This window comes from Psittacula echo, assembly GCF_963264785.1.
Source record: "Psittacula echo genome assembly, chromosome: 1".
NCBI lineage: Eukaryota > Metazoa > Chordata > Aves > Psittaciformes > Psittacidae > Psittacula > Psittacula echo.
In genome coordinates, this window is record NC_137735.1 from 65,086,615 (window position 1) to 65,104,995 (window position 18,381).

An 18,381-nucleotide genomic window follows, 5' to 3' on the forward strand; every position below is an offset into this window, starting at 1 on the left:
AACTGTAGCCACACCTTTAACTGCAGTGTAAATGTGCCCTGTGAAATCACCAGTTACATGCTGAATGAAGGAAATAATACATTGATAAATCAGAAAGCTGAAGAAAAACTTGTGGGACGGGGAGGGGTAAAAGACTGAAGATGAAAGTGGGTGAAGGAGAAGATTAGCAAATAAAATTTACTGAAGGAAAGAAAAGGGGGGGAGGGGGTAGGAAGTAAGAAGATATACAAAAATACTGTAAAAATGGTAGATTAATCCAGTAATATAAAAAGGCAGAGAAACTGAAAGATGGCCAAGGATCTAGAAGCAGCAGTAGGTAATTGGGAATGAGAAGCAAGCAGGAAATATCCCAGATGAGGTGAATATTTTGCCAAAATCAAGACAAATTTTAATTAAGTCTGTAATTTATCATGAAGGAAGGAAAGCTCTAAATTCTTGCTTCAGAGAAGGATTTAGACTATACCTGTGTTATAGGCACACTCTTTAATAATGTTAATAGATTGATACTGTCTTGAGCAATTAGCAAATAGTCTTTGTCTGCATCCAAAAAGCACGTTATCTGGGAATGATACAGTCAGAAGAGTAAAGCTGTGGAGTAATAAGGGAGATAAACCCTGAAGTCAGACTGGATTTTGGAAAACCCTGAGGTTCAATATCTAAAATACAAACACCGAGCATTTGTTATATAAAATTAAAGGGCAATATTTGTATCCAAGTTCTGTCCCTTGTCTGTGGCATTTATAAGCTTATTCTGCATCACACACAAATCTCAGCATGCGGAATTGAGTTTATTAGTTTACCGTGGTTAGACTGGACTGGTTTAAACAGAGCTGAGGAAGTTAATTATCAAATGTCTCAGGTGGGTCTAGCAATAAGTAACTAGCTATGGAGAGAGGGACTGGCAGTGGCTGCAGCCTTTGGAGCTGCGGCAGGGGGACGGGTCCGTCCATTGCATGCGGATGGCCGTCTGGGAGGGACTGCCCTAATCTGTTTCCCAGGTTGTTTGAACCAGTTCAAGAGCAGTAAAACAAGGTTATGTAATTGACATGTGATGTAGCCTAAAATAGTGACTGCAAACATAGGCTGCTGTTGCTGGGCAGTTGTCAACTGCTAAAAAAAAAAAAAAAAAAAAGCCTTCAACTGTCTAACAAATGGACCTTTTAAATGAAAATGCAGTTTTGATTTCCACTGAATGGAGGGTATTTTCCTTTTTATTAAATTACGAGAAATAGAGGCCCTATGAAAGCTGAAACTTGGAAAGGGATTCATCGTTGTCCTTACTGTGCCAATTTACTTGCAAGTACCTACCCACTGCAGATGGTGAAATAGAAACCTCAGGTATATGCAGTTTGTCTCTTGATAGTGTTGATACAACTCATGTCAAACAGAAAATCCTTTTCTATATGGGGAGAATCATTGTGACAATCTTAGCATTAATTTTATTTACACGCTGGCCATTAAAAGGTAGAAATAGTTTTTGTCAGTTAAAACAGCTTATCTGGATTGCAGAGACAGCATCAGTTTCACAAAATCTGTGAATGTTTCAGAGCTGGATGAAAGGAACGCATCACGTAGTAGCTCAGTGAGCATTAAGATGTTAGGATGTACAGATTATCTGATTTCTTGCTGGAGGAAGCAAAGCCCTTCATTAGGGCTGTATCAGAAAGCAGAAAAAACCTGGTGTTCTCTTTTCTGGCTAGATACTCATGAGGTGAGAGGCCTCCCTTAGAAAATCCTGATGATTCTCTGCAGCCTTTCTTTGCCTTTCCTTCAGCAGAGAAGGTCTGTAAGACAGGTCAGAAGGGTTGCAGGGGCTGGGCTCATTCAATCTGACAATCTGTTGTGTAAAGGGAAGCGACAGAGTTGAGCAGTAAGTAACATTTATGGAATTGAGGGAAATTTAGTGTAGAATTACAGACATTCAGCCCACGTTTTCCCCCTCCCCCCCATTCAGTAATGTTATCAGGAGTAACTTCAGCAAATTTGTTGGTTATAGAATAACCGCCAAACATAGAATAATAATTATGCTGGTAAATACTGATAGGAGCAGTGGGAGGATCTTTAGAGGAGGTCTGGGCACTAAGGTAATAGTGTTTACACCTATACATGCCTATTTGAACAGGTGTCAGTAGGTACTCCAAGCTGTTAAGACTTTTGCACTTACCATTGTTGAGATAATCTTCCCACATGGGAAATACAGTAAAATCTAAGCCCTTATTCCAGTCCAGAATCTGAGAAAGGCGAGGTTGGACGGGTATTTGAGCAACCTGGTCTAGTGGAAGGTGTCCCTGTCTGTGGCAGGGTTTTGGAACTAGGTGATCTTTAAGGTTCCTTCCAACCCAAACCATTCTATGAGTCTGTGAAAAGGATCCAACCTCCGACGTGCAGATCTGCAAGTCAGGGCTGGAGGTGGCTTTCAGCTCCTTTCTCTGCATGCCCAGGAAGAAGGCTTGGCTGTTCTGGCAACCTGCGGAGAGAAGGCAACTTTGTTTGCAATTTCATGAGTCAAAGTAATAATTCTCATTGTGGAGGAATAAGGAAAGTTTGGGCATTTTACATGCATTCTGATGTGCTTCAGTGCAATGCTATTTTAAACATTGAGGGTTTTTCAGACTACTTCTGCTTTCTTTGGTCCTTAACTGTGCTGCCACTCCTGTTTTCTCACTTTCCTGTCTGTTTGCGAGGCCTCATGAATTGTGTCTGTGTCTCAGGACCCAAAGCCTGCTCTGCTTTTAGACGTCATACCTGGAGTGGCTTTTGGCCTTTTCCCTTACCTTTCCCAGGGGATGTTGCAGTGGGCGTGTAGTTCTAGCAGAGAGAAAAAAGAGAGCTGGCTTCCCAGGTAGAAGCAGGAGAGAACATGGAAGGCAGCAGTGCTGCAAGAGAGGGGCTGGGGGTTAGTGGCACACAAGCGAGCATGAGTCAACAACCTAATGCCATTGCCAAAAGCCAGGTCTGGTCCAGGATTGCATTAGCAGGGTTGTTGTGTGCAAGATGCAGGAAGTAACCATTTTATTGTCCTTAGTGATGGTGAAACTTAGCAAGAAAAATGCACCCAGTTTTGGGCACTCTGTTTTATGAAAGAAGCTGGAGGAGAAAAAGAGGAATGACGACAGATTTAGGAAACATGACCTATGAGGAGAGATTGAGAGAACTGGATTTGTTTAGTCTAGCAAAGAGATGGGGACATAAATCTTCCGATAGGCATGAGATTGCTGTAAGAAGGTGGCAATCTATTACTCTGTATACAGTCTTAGATTGCTAACATCTCTTTCAGTTGCAGAATATTCCTATTTGGGTTAAATGCAAAGGGAAAAATCACAGTTTTGATGCTATGTAATCACTAGCCTGATCACATGGCTTATGAGGAAGTTGGAGAATACCTTTCCTCAGAAGGTTTTGAGACAAATTTAGAGAAAGGGACAAAAATAAACCCAACCCAAACCTGCCTGAATTGTTAGGCTAGTCTTATCATGCTTTCATGAGTGGGCTTGAATTAAACAGTCTTTGGGTGCTCTTCCAGCATTATACTACTTCTTTTCCTTACAAAATCTAACATCTGATCATAGTAGTTGCTATTTTAACAAGAGAGCAGAGATGTAGAGGACTTATCAATAATTTGCAGTTCCTGACTTAGACTTCAAAAAACTGATGAAAAAAGATAATTTTTTAGGAGGAAGATAAAACATGGAATATTTCAGAAATATCTGTAATTTTCTAATTTTGCCTTAGACAGTAACAGAAATATTACTGACGAGAAACATCTACACCCCATTCCTACTGCTGCCTTACATGGCTGGAAGTGTCACGGCCCCTCAAAGAGTGCAGCCGCACTCTGCACACAGACAAAAAGCTCATCTTAGCAAGTCAGTTTTTGGAACCAGTGTCTCAGTCATTGTGCTGGAGTTTTAAACTGGGGAAAAGCACAACTGCTGCAGCCTCACTTTGGCAGCAATTCATAGACCAAATAAGAACAGCTTTTTTTCCCTCCTTCCTTCACTGCTGAATTTGGCTTGTTCAAGAAAATGTAGGAAGAGGGAAGGCTGAACTTTATGAATACTTCGTTTTTGTTTTCAGGCTTTTGTAAGCCTGTGAAAGCAGGGAATTAAAGAGTCTTTGCAGGTGAGAGAGTTGGAAATATTAAAGTGTTTTTGTGCGTACGTTTGAATGTGTCATTCTGCGGTGTGTAGTGACACAATAACCTGGAAAGTTCAAACCCAAATAAATCTCTAGCTTTACTATGAATAGGACACATCTCTATTTCTTCTTAGTGTGTAACTGTGTCGTACCTGTTAATTATTTATTTTGAACAGGAAATTTTCCTGGCATCTTTTGTAACTCTGTATTTTAGATGGAACAGGAATTAGCTCATAAAAGTGCACTTAATGGTAGCATATGTAAAAATTGCTTTCATCTTAATGCTCTTAGCACATGTGCGATGAGAATTCGATATCTACTCTGTCACTTTCCAGCCCACTTGTGAATGATTAAACTGGATAACCCCCCCCCACCTGGATAAAGCTAAGCACAAACTACACAAGCAGATCAATACATATCTTGAAAGAGTTGGAGATCTCGCACCACAAAAACATCAGCTGCTTTGCAGGATGGTCTTGCACCTCTTGAGATCCTGAAGAGCCTTGGAGGTCTTGAGAGTTGCATCAGTTTCAGATGTGTAGGTTTTTGTTTTGATTCTGAAGTTGATGATCATGACTGGGGCTCACAATACACAGATGGAACATACTGATTCATTACAACTCTCTTTGCTTTACTAACTTACTTTATCAAATTGGTTTTATTTGAAACGTACCGTATTTGATTACATGAAAATGTGAAGCCATTTTTTTCATCATAGATAAGCATTTTAACTGAAAAGCTGTTCATTATTATTTCATAGCTGTACTCTATGTAGAGGGTTTTCCTGAATGCTGATCTGTTTCGCTTTTTAAGGGTTTTCAAGTTACTTCCATTAATGTAAGTCTTAAGATGACTGTGTTTATTTAAATTTTTTTAGAAAAAAAAAAATTACAGGAAGATATTTGCTTTCTGGAAAGACTTTCGCCTTGCCTACTAGAAAAACTCCTTAGAGGTTTTGGACCATACCTTAGTATTCAGAGTTGTATGATTCAAAAATTGATCAACCTTTACTAAGTTAATGTTTTCTGAAATCATTTGGTCTAGTAGATAGGCTAGGAAGTAATAATTGCAGGCTACCTAAACCATTTGAAGGGTGAGTTAGGGAAGTATTCTGCTATTGTAGGAACATTTCTTATGAAGTCACAGTGTGACAGCGATTGAAACAAAAACATTTGCACAGTTCTTACGAACGTGACCCAGGTAATTATCCTGGAGTACATGAATGTTAACCTCTTTTTATTAAACCCATTAGCTTTTGAAACCAGTGGTGAAAAATGTTGACTTAACAGGTGTACAGTTTCGAAGAGCAAACTGCCTTCAGGGTAATCCTGCAATGGGGTTCATTTTGCAGCATTAGAGCTGACTTGTCATATTAATAGCCTGCACCCGCCTGTGGCAGCCTAAAAATGGTATTGCAGTACTCTGTGATGTACAAAGGACATTGTATGAGCACTGAGCAGTCGTACTAGCATTCCTAGCAGAAAATAATAATTGTTCCCCTCTCCTCACAAAAAGATGCTAAACTAGTATTTTAAGGATATATAAACCATCTTTATATACTGTATGTATACCATATTGCTTTATTTTAAACACTTTTGTTTTCTACTTCGATTTTACTTTCATGCTGTCTGCGTGAAATTTCTTTAGATGTGCTCAATTCAGTACAGAGTAAAATTATAAATAGGAATCAAGCTGACTTTTCTCTTGAGTATCTGGTTTTTGTATTGATCACATCATAAACTAAACGTGTGTTAGCAAATCATTTGGTGATTAGCTGAGAATTTAATCTTGTTTAGCAGGCATACTAAAAGACCAGCTGATAGATACTGGTGCCATCACTATTATTGTACAGTTTGATTTTATGCCTGGCATAACTTCATGAGCTCATATTCATGAATTATTTTGCATAGGTTTTGTTGTTTTGCATCTGTCACAGTGCTAGGTAAGGTCTCTTAATAAAAACCCTTTTTCACCCATCTGATTTTTTAAACATCTAAAGCATTACCTGAATACCTTTGTGATACTACAGTAACACTTCTCTCACTCAAGTAAGATACATTCTCTTTGTATGAGACGCTCAGTGAAGACATGCAAGAAACAGCCCAAACTTCACTTCTCTGTCTAAATAGGTAACATTGGGTAAGGGTGAAGGGAAGTCAGATGCAGAGATAGAAAATTACTGATCTGAAGTTTGAAGGCAAATTCCTGAAAGACCCGGAAACAAAAGCCAGGTCTTCTGTGCTCAATGAATATTCTTTGTCTTTTCCTGAGAAAACGTGTTTGTTGTGAAAAATATTTTGGCAAACATATGTTATACCTCTTGTCCTGCAGCAGCTCCATCCCCTTATGGTGGCTGCATGTTTGCTCTAGCTCCCTGCACACATCGACCTCCTGTGTATTTCAGTGCAGCTCTGCTTCTGAGCCGTGCCTGAGCTTCCCATCCCCACCTACAGCTGGTGCTTTCTTTGGTCATAGGCATCAACTTTGACATTATTGGTGCAGCTCTTGTGTTTCGGCACATCTTGCCTGCTCCCTTCGTGACATGCTTAGGAGTCTCTCTGCTTAGGTGCTGGCTGATGTTACTGCATCTGTAATGAGAATTGCTGTTTTTCCTCTACCTTGCATTTCAAACATCTTTGTTACAAACTGGTGTGTAGTAAATAGTTTCTTACCTTATATCTAAAATGCCTGTCCCTGAGGCTCAGTAGTTCTTACAGCGCCCACTATGTAAGTCTGCGTTACGCTGCTGTATTTTACACAGAACTGTTTTTTGAACTTTGCATGATGGCAAATCCTGCAGCTTGCTTTAGAGTTTGCTGTATTTCTGTGTCCTCTCCTTTCACCCGTCCTCTGGAAACCCTCTACATTGCTTTTGATTGCATCTACTGCAAACCATTTGTTCTGGCTGCCCCAGATCCCTGTGTGCCACCTCTGGATTGAGGCAGCTAAAATAAAATTCTTCCGTGCTGCACCAGCCCTTCATGGCTTCTTTTCCACCTCGAATTCAAGCACCTTACTTTGAAAAGTTTGAAAAGTCAATGTGGGGGTCCCCTCATCTGATACGTTGCATCTGTTTGTTCTACCTATGTTCCTCCCACAGAGCAAAACATCTTCTGAGTCTCCGAGTTGTTAAATGCCAGCCTATTTCTCTGGTTGCCATGTATTTCCCTTCGACTAAATGTTGTGCGTTAAATACCTGCTGTCTCCTCAGAACGACTGAAATAATATGGTTGTGATTTATGCCTGTTTTGATAAACCCTTCAGAAACCTTCTGCTGTATAGAAAGTAACCAGTAAAATCAGAAATCAGGCACCTAGTGAACTGGTTGACGGGAATGGAGCGTGTTGGGAAAACTAACCTCTACTTTGTCTTTCTGCTTTAGATTATTAACTTCTTTAGCATGAGAATGGCCCCATAACCAAGACTTGTCAGCCTGCTTTGTCATATGGCGTATGCGTAAGAAGATTTGAGAAAGCTCGAACAAATAGTTTGGATTTTTGCAAAAAGAAAAATCTCAGTCATGCCTAGAAAAAAGTAATGAGATCTCTCATAAGTGACACACCAAAGGTCTTTCCCAAATTACACAGAAGAGATGCTCATAGTAAGGCCCATGACAAGTCACCAAGATTACTGGGAAAGCTAAAGAATGGGATTGGGAATGTCTGCGTTGATGAGAAGCTCAAAATTACTGAAAAACAATAGAGAAAAACAAATGGGTATTATGTAAATACATTCTCTAATAATGTGTTTTGGTTTTTGTTCATTCAGGACAGCACAATTACCTGTGTGCGGGAAGGAATGACTGCATAATTGATAAGATTCGAAGGAAGAACTGCCCAGCCTGTCGATTACAGAAATGTCTGCAAGCTGGAATGAATTTAGGAGGTAAGCAGAATATTAATAGTTTGGTCTCCTAATTTGATTAGGCAAAAACATAGGAAATGTGCAGGCTTTTTATAGTTCTGGCAGCTGCATAATCTCAAAAGTTTAAGTTTGAATTATCCTGAAGAAGTGCTTAATAGCTAATAAGCTCTATTTTCATTCTAAATCAGGTTTTGGAGACACGTATTTTATAGCTCAGAAAAAAGAGAAGTGAGTGTTTTATGATGACGGTAATTTTAGTGGAATTTTGTGTAGATAAAAGTATTATGGTTTCAAGTATCTCATATTTGTATTATGGTTACAAGTACTGCTTTTTATGATGAGCTTTCTCTTAAATAGTGGGAAACATTTTACACCATCATGAAAGCAAATCAATGTATAGTGAACCTCGCCACTTTTTTGTTGCTTGTTCAACATTTATATCGGATTATTTCTGCAACTGTATGGATACGTAGTTTAGATAATGTTACTCCACCGTGCGTATGCTACCAACAAAAAGACAAAGCCTTTCCTTGATAATTTTCAACAGTGTTTTGAAAAGAGTATGATAGCAAAACTTACAATAAGTTTTTTTTCTTCAAAAAAATAAATAGGTTTAATTCTTCAATTGCAGTGTCTGCACAGTTCTGGCTATGCTTCAGTGGGCGTCTTGTTTCAAGTTATCACCTGAGCAAATTGCAAATCACATTTTTCCCCACTACTTTTAGGTTTATTGTGTTGTCTGTGAACGGGGCTTTGGATACTGCTTCAGGTCCTTTCCCTGATGCACAGAATGACCCTTCCCTTATAGAGTGTTTTCACTGCTCCAGAAAATTATAGGCTGGTCACATTAATTCCTCCAAATCATTTCCCAATTCGCTTTTTATCCTCCTGGACCTATTCTCTCCTAGTAGCTTAGTTTAGTTCTACAGACAGATTTAGCTGCTTGTCTTTCATAGGTTATATGCAAAATCCTGGTTCCTGCCTTCTGCCTGGTACCTTTTTTCTAACTCCCAGATGTCTTTTTCTGTCTTGTCTCCTGGCAGAAATACTCAAGCAAAGAACTTCTTACTTTTTTGGGGATGTTAGCCCTGTTAAGACCTCTTTCAACTCTTTTACCTTCAAGTTGCCTTCTAGGCCCCTTGTTTCTGCTTCTCAAAAGAAAATGGGGCCAGACTGTGGCATGCTGGGTGATGACAGTTTTCCCTTGATTTTGATCTGTGCTATTGATACTAGCAAGGAAAGCAGAACAGCACCTTTCTTTGATGAAGTGGGAGCTCCATGGTACTAGCTTATTCTTTCCAAAAAAAAGATGCTGAAAATGCATGTGGAGCAGGAAGCCCAGATTCCTGGGGTACTGGAAATCTTGCTGCAGCCCTCCAGCAGCTGGTGCAGGGCATCCTCCATTGCTGTGCCCTTCTAGACAGGCATGTGTGCTTAGCACTGCATCAGAATACAGGGCTGCCATCCGACTTGATAACCTTTTGAAACAGCAACATGTGACACTTTGCAATGTCATGAGTTCATCATTGCGATTTCCTAGTGTGTTTCAAAGGATGTGTTCACACAGTGTCATCTGCAATGAAAAACAAGGGAGGGGTAAACTTTGCTTGAGAGGGGTTGTTGTTTTTTATTTAGACACATTGACTGGAATGCTTTAAATGAGGAATGCATTGAAAATCTTTCCCTGTGTTGGAGCTTGGTAGTCTGCTGGAAATTGTAATTAGCGATCTGCATTTAATGACCTAGAAGGCCAAGTCTGCCTCCACAGTGTACAGCTGGCGTGCGGCTGAGCTTTGCTGTTTATCTGTTTTGGTGATTTTCTTCATGTAGAGGAACTAAAGTGAAATTCTCATTCCTGATTTGATCCATTTATGACACATAAATGAACTAAAATGACATAGAAGGATCTTTTCATCACAGTAGTGAGTGAGACAGTGTGGGTATGGCTGTGGATGTTAATGCAGTGTGGTACCTTCTGCATGGTCCAGGAGACAACAGCTAGGTTGAAGGCAGAGAGTTACTGTGTAGACAGCTCTGAGGCTTGGCAAATTATGTTAACACACCTTGCAGCCTTTGAGCCTGTCCAGGTCTGGCAAAAAATGTTGGTAGAAAAGCCATTTGCTGCTTAGGCGTTTCTTCTTACCCGGTGGTGAGAATCATGGAGTCATAGAATGGTTTGGGTTGGAAAGGACCTCTGCCATGGGCAGACATACTTCCCACTAGACCAGGTTGCTCAAAGCCCCACCCAGCCCGTCCTGAGTTTTGCATTGGGCGTCTCCAGAGGAGCAACGCAGCATCTCAGGCTTAATTTTGGGAACTTCTGTGTGCTGTTGCAGGGGAGTTCTGATAGGGTAGAGATAATCACAAAAAAGGAGGTGGAAATGGGAAGAAGAGAGATTAATGAGTATTTGAAACCCGTAATTTTCTCTTAAAACAAATTTCCAAGGTTTAGTATAACATTTTTTCATAATTAGCTCAAATAGACTGAATATGTTTATATTATTATGAAGATGCATTGAAGCTTATAGCTTCATTTGGTCAGCCAAGTTTTGCCAAGAATATGCGCTAATAAAAATATGCTTTTAACTGTTTATAATTTGAACTTACAGGCAAAATGCACAAGTGTTGTGCTAGGCAATGTGATCGGTGTGGAGCTGAAGGAAAATGAATTTATAAGCAGTGTCGTTCAAGTCCTGTTTGCAGCACAGTCCTTTCTGCAGCTGAGTCACACTGCACAGTGCTGTGCTCTTTGTGCAGCAGATCTAAGTTGAGCTCTCACCTTCCAAATGAAAGTGGAGGTAAACACAAAACCCAAACTGTATCAGAGATGCCAATGTGTTTGCCCCCCTGAGAAGCAGAATAAGATGACATGCAAAAGGGTCACAAGAATAGATCAGGCCTGAAATGCGTGCAGGTTCCTGAAGCCGTGGGCACTTCTTTTCCACTTGTGCATAATTATATTGTTTTATCCTCTTACTAAAAAAAAAAAAATAAAATCCTGAGTTTATCCAGAAGAAATGTTGCCTTGGGGAACAAGGTCCTGTCTCCCATGGGCTTGAAAAGACCCTGACTTTTCTTTTTCAGCTTTCCCTGTCTTCAGATAGGAGTGAAAGACCTCAGGCCGACCTGCTCCTCCTGCTTACTGCCATGGGGGGTTATAAAGCAAATTCTAATTTGAAAGTTTGTGATTGTCCTCCTGTCGTTATTGAAGAGATTAATCTGTGTAGTGGAAAACTGGAAATCAGAAAGAGAGTTTCCATGTTTTCTGCAGGACATTTTTGCACAATCTCCGATTAATCCACTGAACTCTTTTCTTTGGGTTTTTGTTGTTGATTGGGGTTTTGGGGTTTTTTTTTCCCTATTGGTTAGATTCTCTGTCAATATTTTCAAAATGTTCTTTCTTTCGTTTGCTGTGTGAAAGTGTCACAGGTTGTGTTGATGGCGTATCTCCTGCTTCCCGGCATGCTGACAATTGTTTTCCTAAAAACCAAAAAAAATAATAATATTTTGATGTGTGGCATCATGCCATGCTTTAAGCACCTTTTATAAATACGTGTAGTTCAGTGATACAAAATACACCTTTTCATGAATGCTCAACCAAATTAATTTGGCAGTTTTATTGTTTACCTCCTCCTTTTGTTTGCTGAAAAATTGGAGCATTTTCCAAGCTCTTAGATCCTCTAATAATATTTAGAAAATTATTCATCAAGGCAGCAAATAATTTACCTAATTATGTTTTTTTCTCCATTTTTGTTTTGATTTTCTAAGAAGCGTCTGCAGCCTGTAATTTCTGCAGAGCTGAAGTTAGCCAAATATCATGTTAATTCATCGTCCTCATTTCTATAAAGTCTGTGTATGCACTACAGACAGACATATCCCTTTGGCAAGTAGGACTCCAAAACTTTTTCGGGTATCATAGTTTGTTTGTTGCCTTGTTGGTGGTGTTTTTTTTTTTTTTAACTCTGGTGACATATGCTAGACTTAATTATTGGAAGAGATTCAGAGTGAGCAACTGCACTCTGAAGGTATGCTGGCCCATTTTTGGTTTATGCTCTTTTCAAGATTCTGTAATTAATTTTCAGTTAATTATGGACCAGAATGACTTCATGAATTGTGAGGTTTCTTCCAACATACGCTGTGATCAGATTTGTCGAGTCTCTCACTTCTGCACGAGACATTTTCATTTGACTCCCACCTCATGCTGCTGTTCCTTAGTCGTGTCTGTCCCTACTGCAGCACTGGGGGAAGGGAAGGGAAGTGAGATGCCACAGTCCCACCCTGGTGCTCAGCATGGTTTCTTGTGCCATCCAGCAATGCAGCTGTTGTCTTGCAGCAGTGCCTGGGATGCTGCACTGCAGCCAGGGCAGGCCGAAGCTCCTGGTTTCATTCCTGCTGTATGCCAGGCCCTGTGCTGAATCCTGGAGAAAGGAAGTGTTTTATATGGTGTACCCTGATGGGATCTCTGTCCACCCAATCCCTTTTCTTGGCAGGTTAGTCCTTGCCCCTCTGATGTGACCTAGTGAGCAGGCACAGAACCGTAAGAACCACGCAATGGTTTGGGTTGGAAGGGACCTTAAGCTTATCTAGTTCCAACCCCCTGCCATGGGTAGGGACCCCTTCCACCAGGCCAGGTTGCTCCAAGCCCATCAAGCCTGGCCTTGAACACTGCCAGGGGTAAAGGATCCCTTCCTCTTCTGCTGTGTGATCAGAGAGGTTCCCACTTGTACCATGTGATGTGCCATACGTGCTTACGGGACACAAATGTGCTGAGAGTTCAGTACCATGTAGGACTGCATTCCTTTCCTGCCTAAGCTCCCACGTAAAACACTGCTGAGAATACCGGTACTGGTCTCCCACAGCAGTGAGAAGCAGCTTGTTGGAAGTATCCTTTGGATATCGAGGGGAAATAGAAGAGATTTCACCTTGCAAATTGCATAGTTCATCACTCTGTCTGCAGAGACTGCCTGTGAAATTTGAGTCTTGGGTCTGCATACATTTACATATGTAAGACACTTCATGCACAAGATGCTGCCTGAGATTTGTAGTCTTCACTTGCAGATATCCTTATTTTTTATACATTAAAATATTTCAATAATCTGAAAAATAGATTAAATGAGAGAATCAGTAATAAGATACAAAACTTCACCTTTCTGCCCAGCTTTCCATTTTCTGTTTAATAACTCATACTAGTAGGGATTTAAAACTGTGGTCTTTTTTTCAGTTACTGCAGCTTATGCGTTTTATGTTATCATTTCCAAATCTTTTTGAGAAAAAGAAAGCAATAGGGAGAAAAAGAATGGGGAAAAAAACCATGACTACTAGAAATCTGAGAACTAGGAACAGCTTAAATAAAGAAAAAAATGTATCTTTTTTGGCTTTCTTTTAAAATTGCTCCTAAGCAAGGTTTCATAAAAGAAATAAAACCCTGTGTGTAAGAAACTAAAGCAGTTTGGGGTACATGTATAGTTAACTTTTATTTCTCATTTAACTTTTAACTGTGAAGTATTTTGAAATGCCCATTAACTTTAACTGCATTTTTATTTTCATTTATTATGTAGCATTTTCTTCCGAGGGAATCTGGTCAATTTTTTTTAACTTGGAACATTCAGCTGGGTTTCTGTGAGTTCTTTCAAGTGACTTTTACCAATATACAGCAAGAGATGAAAGTTAATTGTGGGTTTGCTGAAGCAAAACCTCACGTTGTCAGTTTTTCTCACACTTTAGCTGGACAGCTTAGTTGTGATACCTACCAATGTCTAGGTTAGCATAAGTATTGTTTCAGAGAACATTCATATTTTTCTAGATGTGACAATTTCAGAAAACATTCGTGTTAGAAATCCATCAAGTTCTGAGATTGTGTTAAAATCTGTGCTGTCTCTTAGCAGAGAAGTGAAGCAGTGATTTACCTACTTTTATTTGCATGTACAGTGTATTGAGCCAAAGTGAGTAATATAACCTTAAGGCATAGCCTGCAACCATGCTGTCTTGTGCTGTGATTTTGTTAGCTCTCCTAAATTGTCTTATGGGTGTACTCATAAAAGGAATCAGCAGGGAAATCCGTGTTGCTGCATGGAGCCCATGTTGGTGACTCTTCAGAAGGGGACATCCTTACAACCATCAGAACAGTCACTTGCCACAAATATTAAGAAACTGTTTTTGAATGATGATTTAAAAATGCAGGATTTTGAGGAGGGCTGGTAACGCCAGGGTAATCTCTTAGGCATCAATTAAAAAAGAGTTTTGAAAGTGTGCCCTTGTACTTGGCATTTTGCCGATGATTTTATTTCATATGTGAAGGCAGCTCAAGAAAACACACTGAAGTAGTCCAAAAGCACACAGCTTTCATCCAGCAATCCTTGATCAAACTCCTAATCAGGTTCATGGTCTCAGTCCTCCTTTGTTTTTTCAAGTTTTGCTGGTTTCAGCTCTGCCTTCTGATGTGTGCCCAGCTGCCAGCAGCATTTGTCTTTCCTCCAGAACAGCCTTTCAGGCTTTTGGCACAGGTCTGCTAAACTCCAAACTTGCCTGTTTTATCTGCTGGACTCTCCATCGTACCATTTGTGGCATAACACCTTTGGTTGCCAGCCTCGCAAAGGAACTGCAGCTCTTCTGGGCTCCTGCTGGCAGTACGTGTCCCAGCCTGCCTCGTGTCGTGCGGTGGCACTGTGCATGCAGGTTCTGTGGGGTTTAGTCTGATTTCAGCAGTATGCAGCACTCGCTGTGCAGGCTCAGAGGGTGGTCTTTCCTGAGTGCTTCATATTCTGTACGTGGTGTCTTGCTTTGGTTCAAAACACAGAATGGAGAGGGTTGATCACAGCTTTCTGAGAGGAAGTCTTAGGTCTTCCCAGAAGAGGTGCAAAAAAAGTCTTCCACTGTTGTGCTATTGTTAGGCAATTGTTAGGCAATAGGACTGAAGCACAGCAGTGGCTCTTGCTTGAATACCTTCTGCCAGGAATTCACTGGTTGGCTTGCAGGGATCCCCTGTGAACTTTTAAGTTTTCCTATCTGTTGGCAAGGCTCCAGCTTTCACCTCCAGGATGCTTCCAGGGCAGATGATGTTTCTGGCTCCTTGACTCCCCAAGACCAAGCATGATTCCCCCCCTCAACCAATTCTCTGTCTTGTAGGGCATTTAAATTTAGCAGCCTATTTTCGTGAGGATCCTGACATGAATTGCCATTTATCTTTGTTGCTCATACGGATGCATAAAGCAAGCAAGCCCATAATACCTCTGTTCATTGCTTTTGTCTTGTCATTCTGGAGCAGTCCAGAGAGCTTCAATGTTTCCAAAACTGTTACATGCAACTCTTGGTGGTGTTCTGTTTTTTCCTCAGTCACCAAATTATAATGCTTCTTTCCACAGTGCTCTAAGTCCATACCCTTTTTGCTCTTCCCCACAGTGTAGTCCCAGTTAAGAGTGCATGCCTGTGTCTCCTGTTCCTCTTTCCAGAGCTGCTGGTTATCATAGAAGCCCTTCCAAAACCTCTCCTTATGGTTGTTGGTGGTGTGTTTCCATTACTCACTTCCCCATCACTGCGAAAAGCTGTAGGAGCAGGAGGAACTTGTCCTTCGAGCTTCCACCAAGCCATTGCTTCAGAGCGTGAAGATTTGACTTGCCATACCTGACACAACTTTGGCCGAAGAATGGTCGTCTCACTATGCTGATTAATGGTTTTTGTTAAATCCCTCATTAGTTGCCTGCAAGTGTGCCATGAACCAATTTGAAGAGCCTGGAGTATAGCAATGAGAGTGATCAGGAGTATTTAAAACTTGACTAGTGGGGACAGATTGAATTACTTGGCATTGTTTAGTCCATAAAAAAGACTGGAGGGAAAGGTGAAGAGGGGGGCAACAAATGTTGTTTTAGCAACAAGCATTGATAAAGAGGAAAGGAGATGATCTGCTTTCCATGTCTGTGAAAGCAGAACAGAAGTAATGAGCAGCAAGGACTAGGCGAGTGAGGAAATGGAAACGTATCTGTTACTGTAAGGCCAGGGGAGTACTGGAATAGATGGTCTGGGGAAGAAGCGGAGTCTGTCATTGGGTGTCTTAACGGTAAGGCAAACATTTGTCCATTTGTCAGAAATGACAAGGGTACAGTTGGCTTTGAGCAAGAGGATGGATCGTGCAACTGTCCCAGGCCTCTTCCGGACTATGGTTAATACTGTGTAAGTGGAGTTAAGCTAGATAATTAGTGTGCAAATCCAAAAAATGTGGAAATACTCTTTCCACATACAAAAAGGCGTCTTAGATTTTGACATCACTGATCTTCATTGAATGAGCTACTCTGTCTGTCCTCTGTGTGACAGTATGTTTTGAAGAAGCAACGGTGCAAAGACTATGCAAGTCGTGCTCTTTTTTCTGACATTGTGTTGCTTTTTTGATTGTCTGCTACTTTGGCGCTTCACAGGTTTTAAATTGACTCTAGAGCTGTGGTTTACTCCAGTAATGTCACAAGGAAAATTTATTCAATCACAGATTGTGCCTTAGCACGTGAGTCTGTTGTTCTTTCCTGTTGTATTCTCATATGCACTTTGCTTCAGAATTACCTTAGTAACTTGTATTTTGGTTTGAATCTTGTTTCCTGGTGGTTTTCTTTTTTTCTCCATCATTTCCCAAGTGCATGCCTTTCCATTTTTAGTGTCTGTTTTTTTGCTAAAATAGGTGTGAGAAGTGACAAGGATGCCTGGGTCAAAAAGCAGACTTGAGAGTTTGATGCTAGTAGAAAGACCCAGCAGGTTATGAAGGAAAAACTTGAGCACATTTAAGCCTCAGCAATACACAACAGTCAAGAACGTGATGTTTAACAAAGAGGAAGGCAAGGTGAAGGCACCATTGGAACATCCCTGAGCCACCCAGTACCACACATCTTCCTGCAAATTGGTGCTGGTGATTTGTGTGCTTTTGTAGTTCTCTGCCAACAGTTTTCCTGCATCCCCCAGTTCTGTAACATTTTAGTGATGGAAATCATCTTCCCTGCAGAAGGTGCAAGAGAAGGAAGGAAAATTGTGGAATGCCAAGGCCACAAGACCAGTCCACCCTGAATGGACAGAAAGGGAATTTGTCAGTAGGGAGCAGAGAAGATACTGATCTGCGACAACAGTCCTGCCAATCAAAACTTTGCAGTTGTCATACTGGAAAGAAAGAGCTGAGGAAACCTGTGTGTGGCTTCTGGGTCTGTCTGCACAGAGACCAAGCACATTCAGACACATCATTTAGACATCCTCTTAGAGAGGCATGTGTCAATTTAGTCAGTGCTGGCATTTCATATACACCTAATTCAACCTCAGGAGAATTTAGAAATGTGCCACTCTGTCAGTTGCAAAGAGATACTCTGATGATTCAGATCATACATATGGTTAATACTGCAGTTGCACTTTCCCTGGAAGGGTGACTAATATCACATACAGGGTGTTTCACTCATGGTCAGGGTGATTTATTGAAGCAGATTATCATTATTATAGTGTCTTTTTTTTTTTTTTTTTTTTTTTGACTAATCATGAACTGGATGGTGAAAAATATGTCTCAGATGACTACAGAAGATAAACAGCCAGCTTGTATTGCACAGATAGCATTGCTGTTCCTGGAAGTGAGGTAGATGATTTCTAGGTGATGAGGGTCAGAGCAACAGCATTGAATGTATTAGAAATCAGGTCATTTGAGAGAAATCTGAGTTCATAGAGTTGATAAACCTGGGGGTATGGAAATTGCACAAGTGAGGAGACAAAGTACTTCAAATTTCTGTTACTTGGGGAGAAAGAGAAGAGGGCATGTGGTGCTTTACGACATAACCAGAAAGACCACAGAGGGAAGTGCAGCACTTAACCAAGCTGAGTTCTATTAACGGTAGAGCAAGAACAAAAATGAAGCATTTAAAGCATGGCACACTCTAGCATGGAGTGGAAGCATGAGTACTCAAGATACAGGATAAGAGGTGCTGCGGCAGAGTTTGCTTATCGATGCTTTTGAAACCCTCTGAGAAGCCTGTTGAGTACCTGTGTCTCCAATGTAAATATGAGGAGTAAATTTCACACGCAGTAAATATCTACAAGACAGGGCAGTCAAAATAGCTTAATGTTGTGATCAGGATGAAGGGCACAAAAATCATGGAACAGCCTTAGCACTGGGTATCAACCCAAATAAAAGCAAGAGAGAAGACTTGGACGAGGATCGCGTGCAGAAGGTTGGACGGGAATGGGTGTTTTGAGAGGAAGGTCGTCACTTGACACAAGGCAGAAACCAGTGATCAGAGCCAAGAGCATTCAGTCTGGTACAGTGGAAGATTTTTAAATCTGTTCTCCAAAGTTTCCCTAACTTTGTTTTTAACCAAATTACTACCAATGCAAGCAGTTCAAGCTGCTCATGCTTCATTGCTGCAGGTG

General features: G+C 40.7%; 1 protein-coding gene across 1 annotated transcript in view; it reads left to right on the plus strand.

Moving 5' to 3' along the window:
• NR3C2 (nuclear receptor subfamily 3 group C member 2) overlaps nucleotides 1-18,381 on the plus strand; it is a gene marked incomplete at its 5' end in the record, with an annotated part of 201,683 nt that overhangs the window by 139,385 nt on the left and 43,917 nt on the right. Inside the window, one exon of the mRNA XM_080630293.1 lies at nucleotides 7,906-8,022. Within this exon, the coding sequence (XP_080486419.1) occupies nucleotides 7,906-8,022 (117 nt within the window). The remainder of the gene's footprint in view (nucleotides 1-7,905; nucleotides 8,023-18,381) is intronic.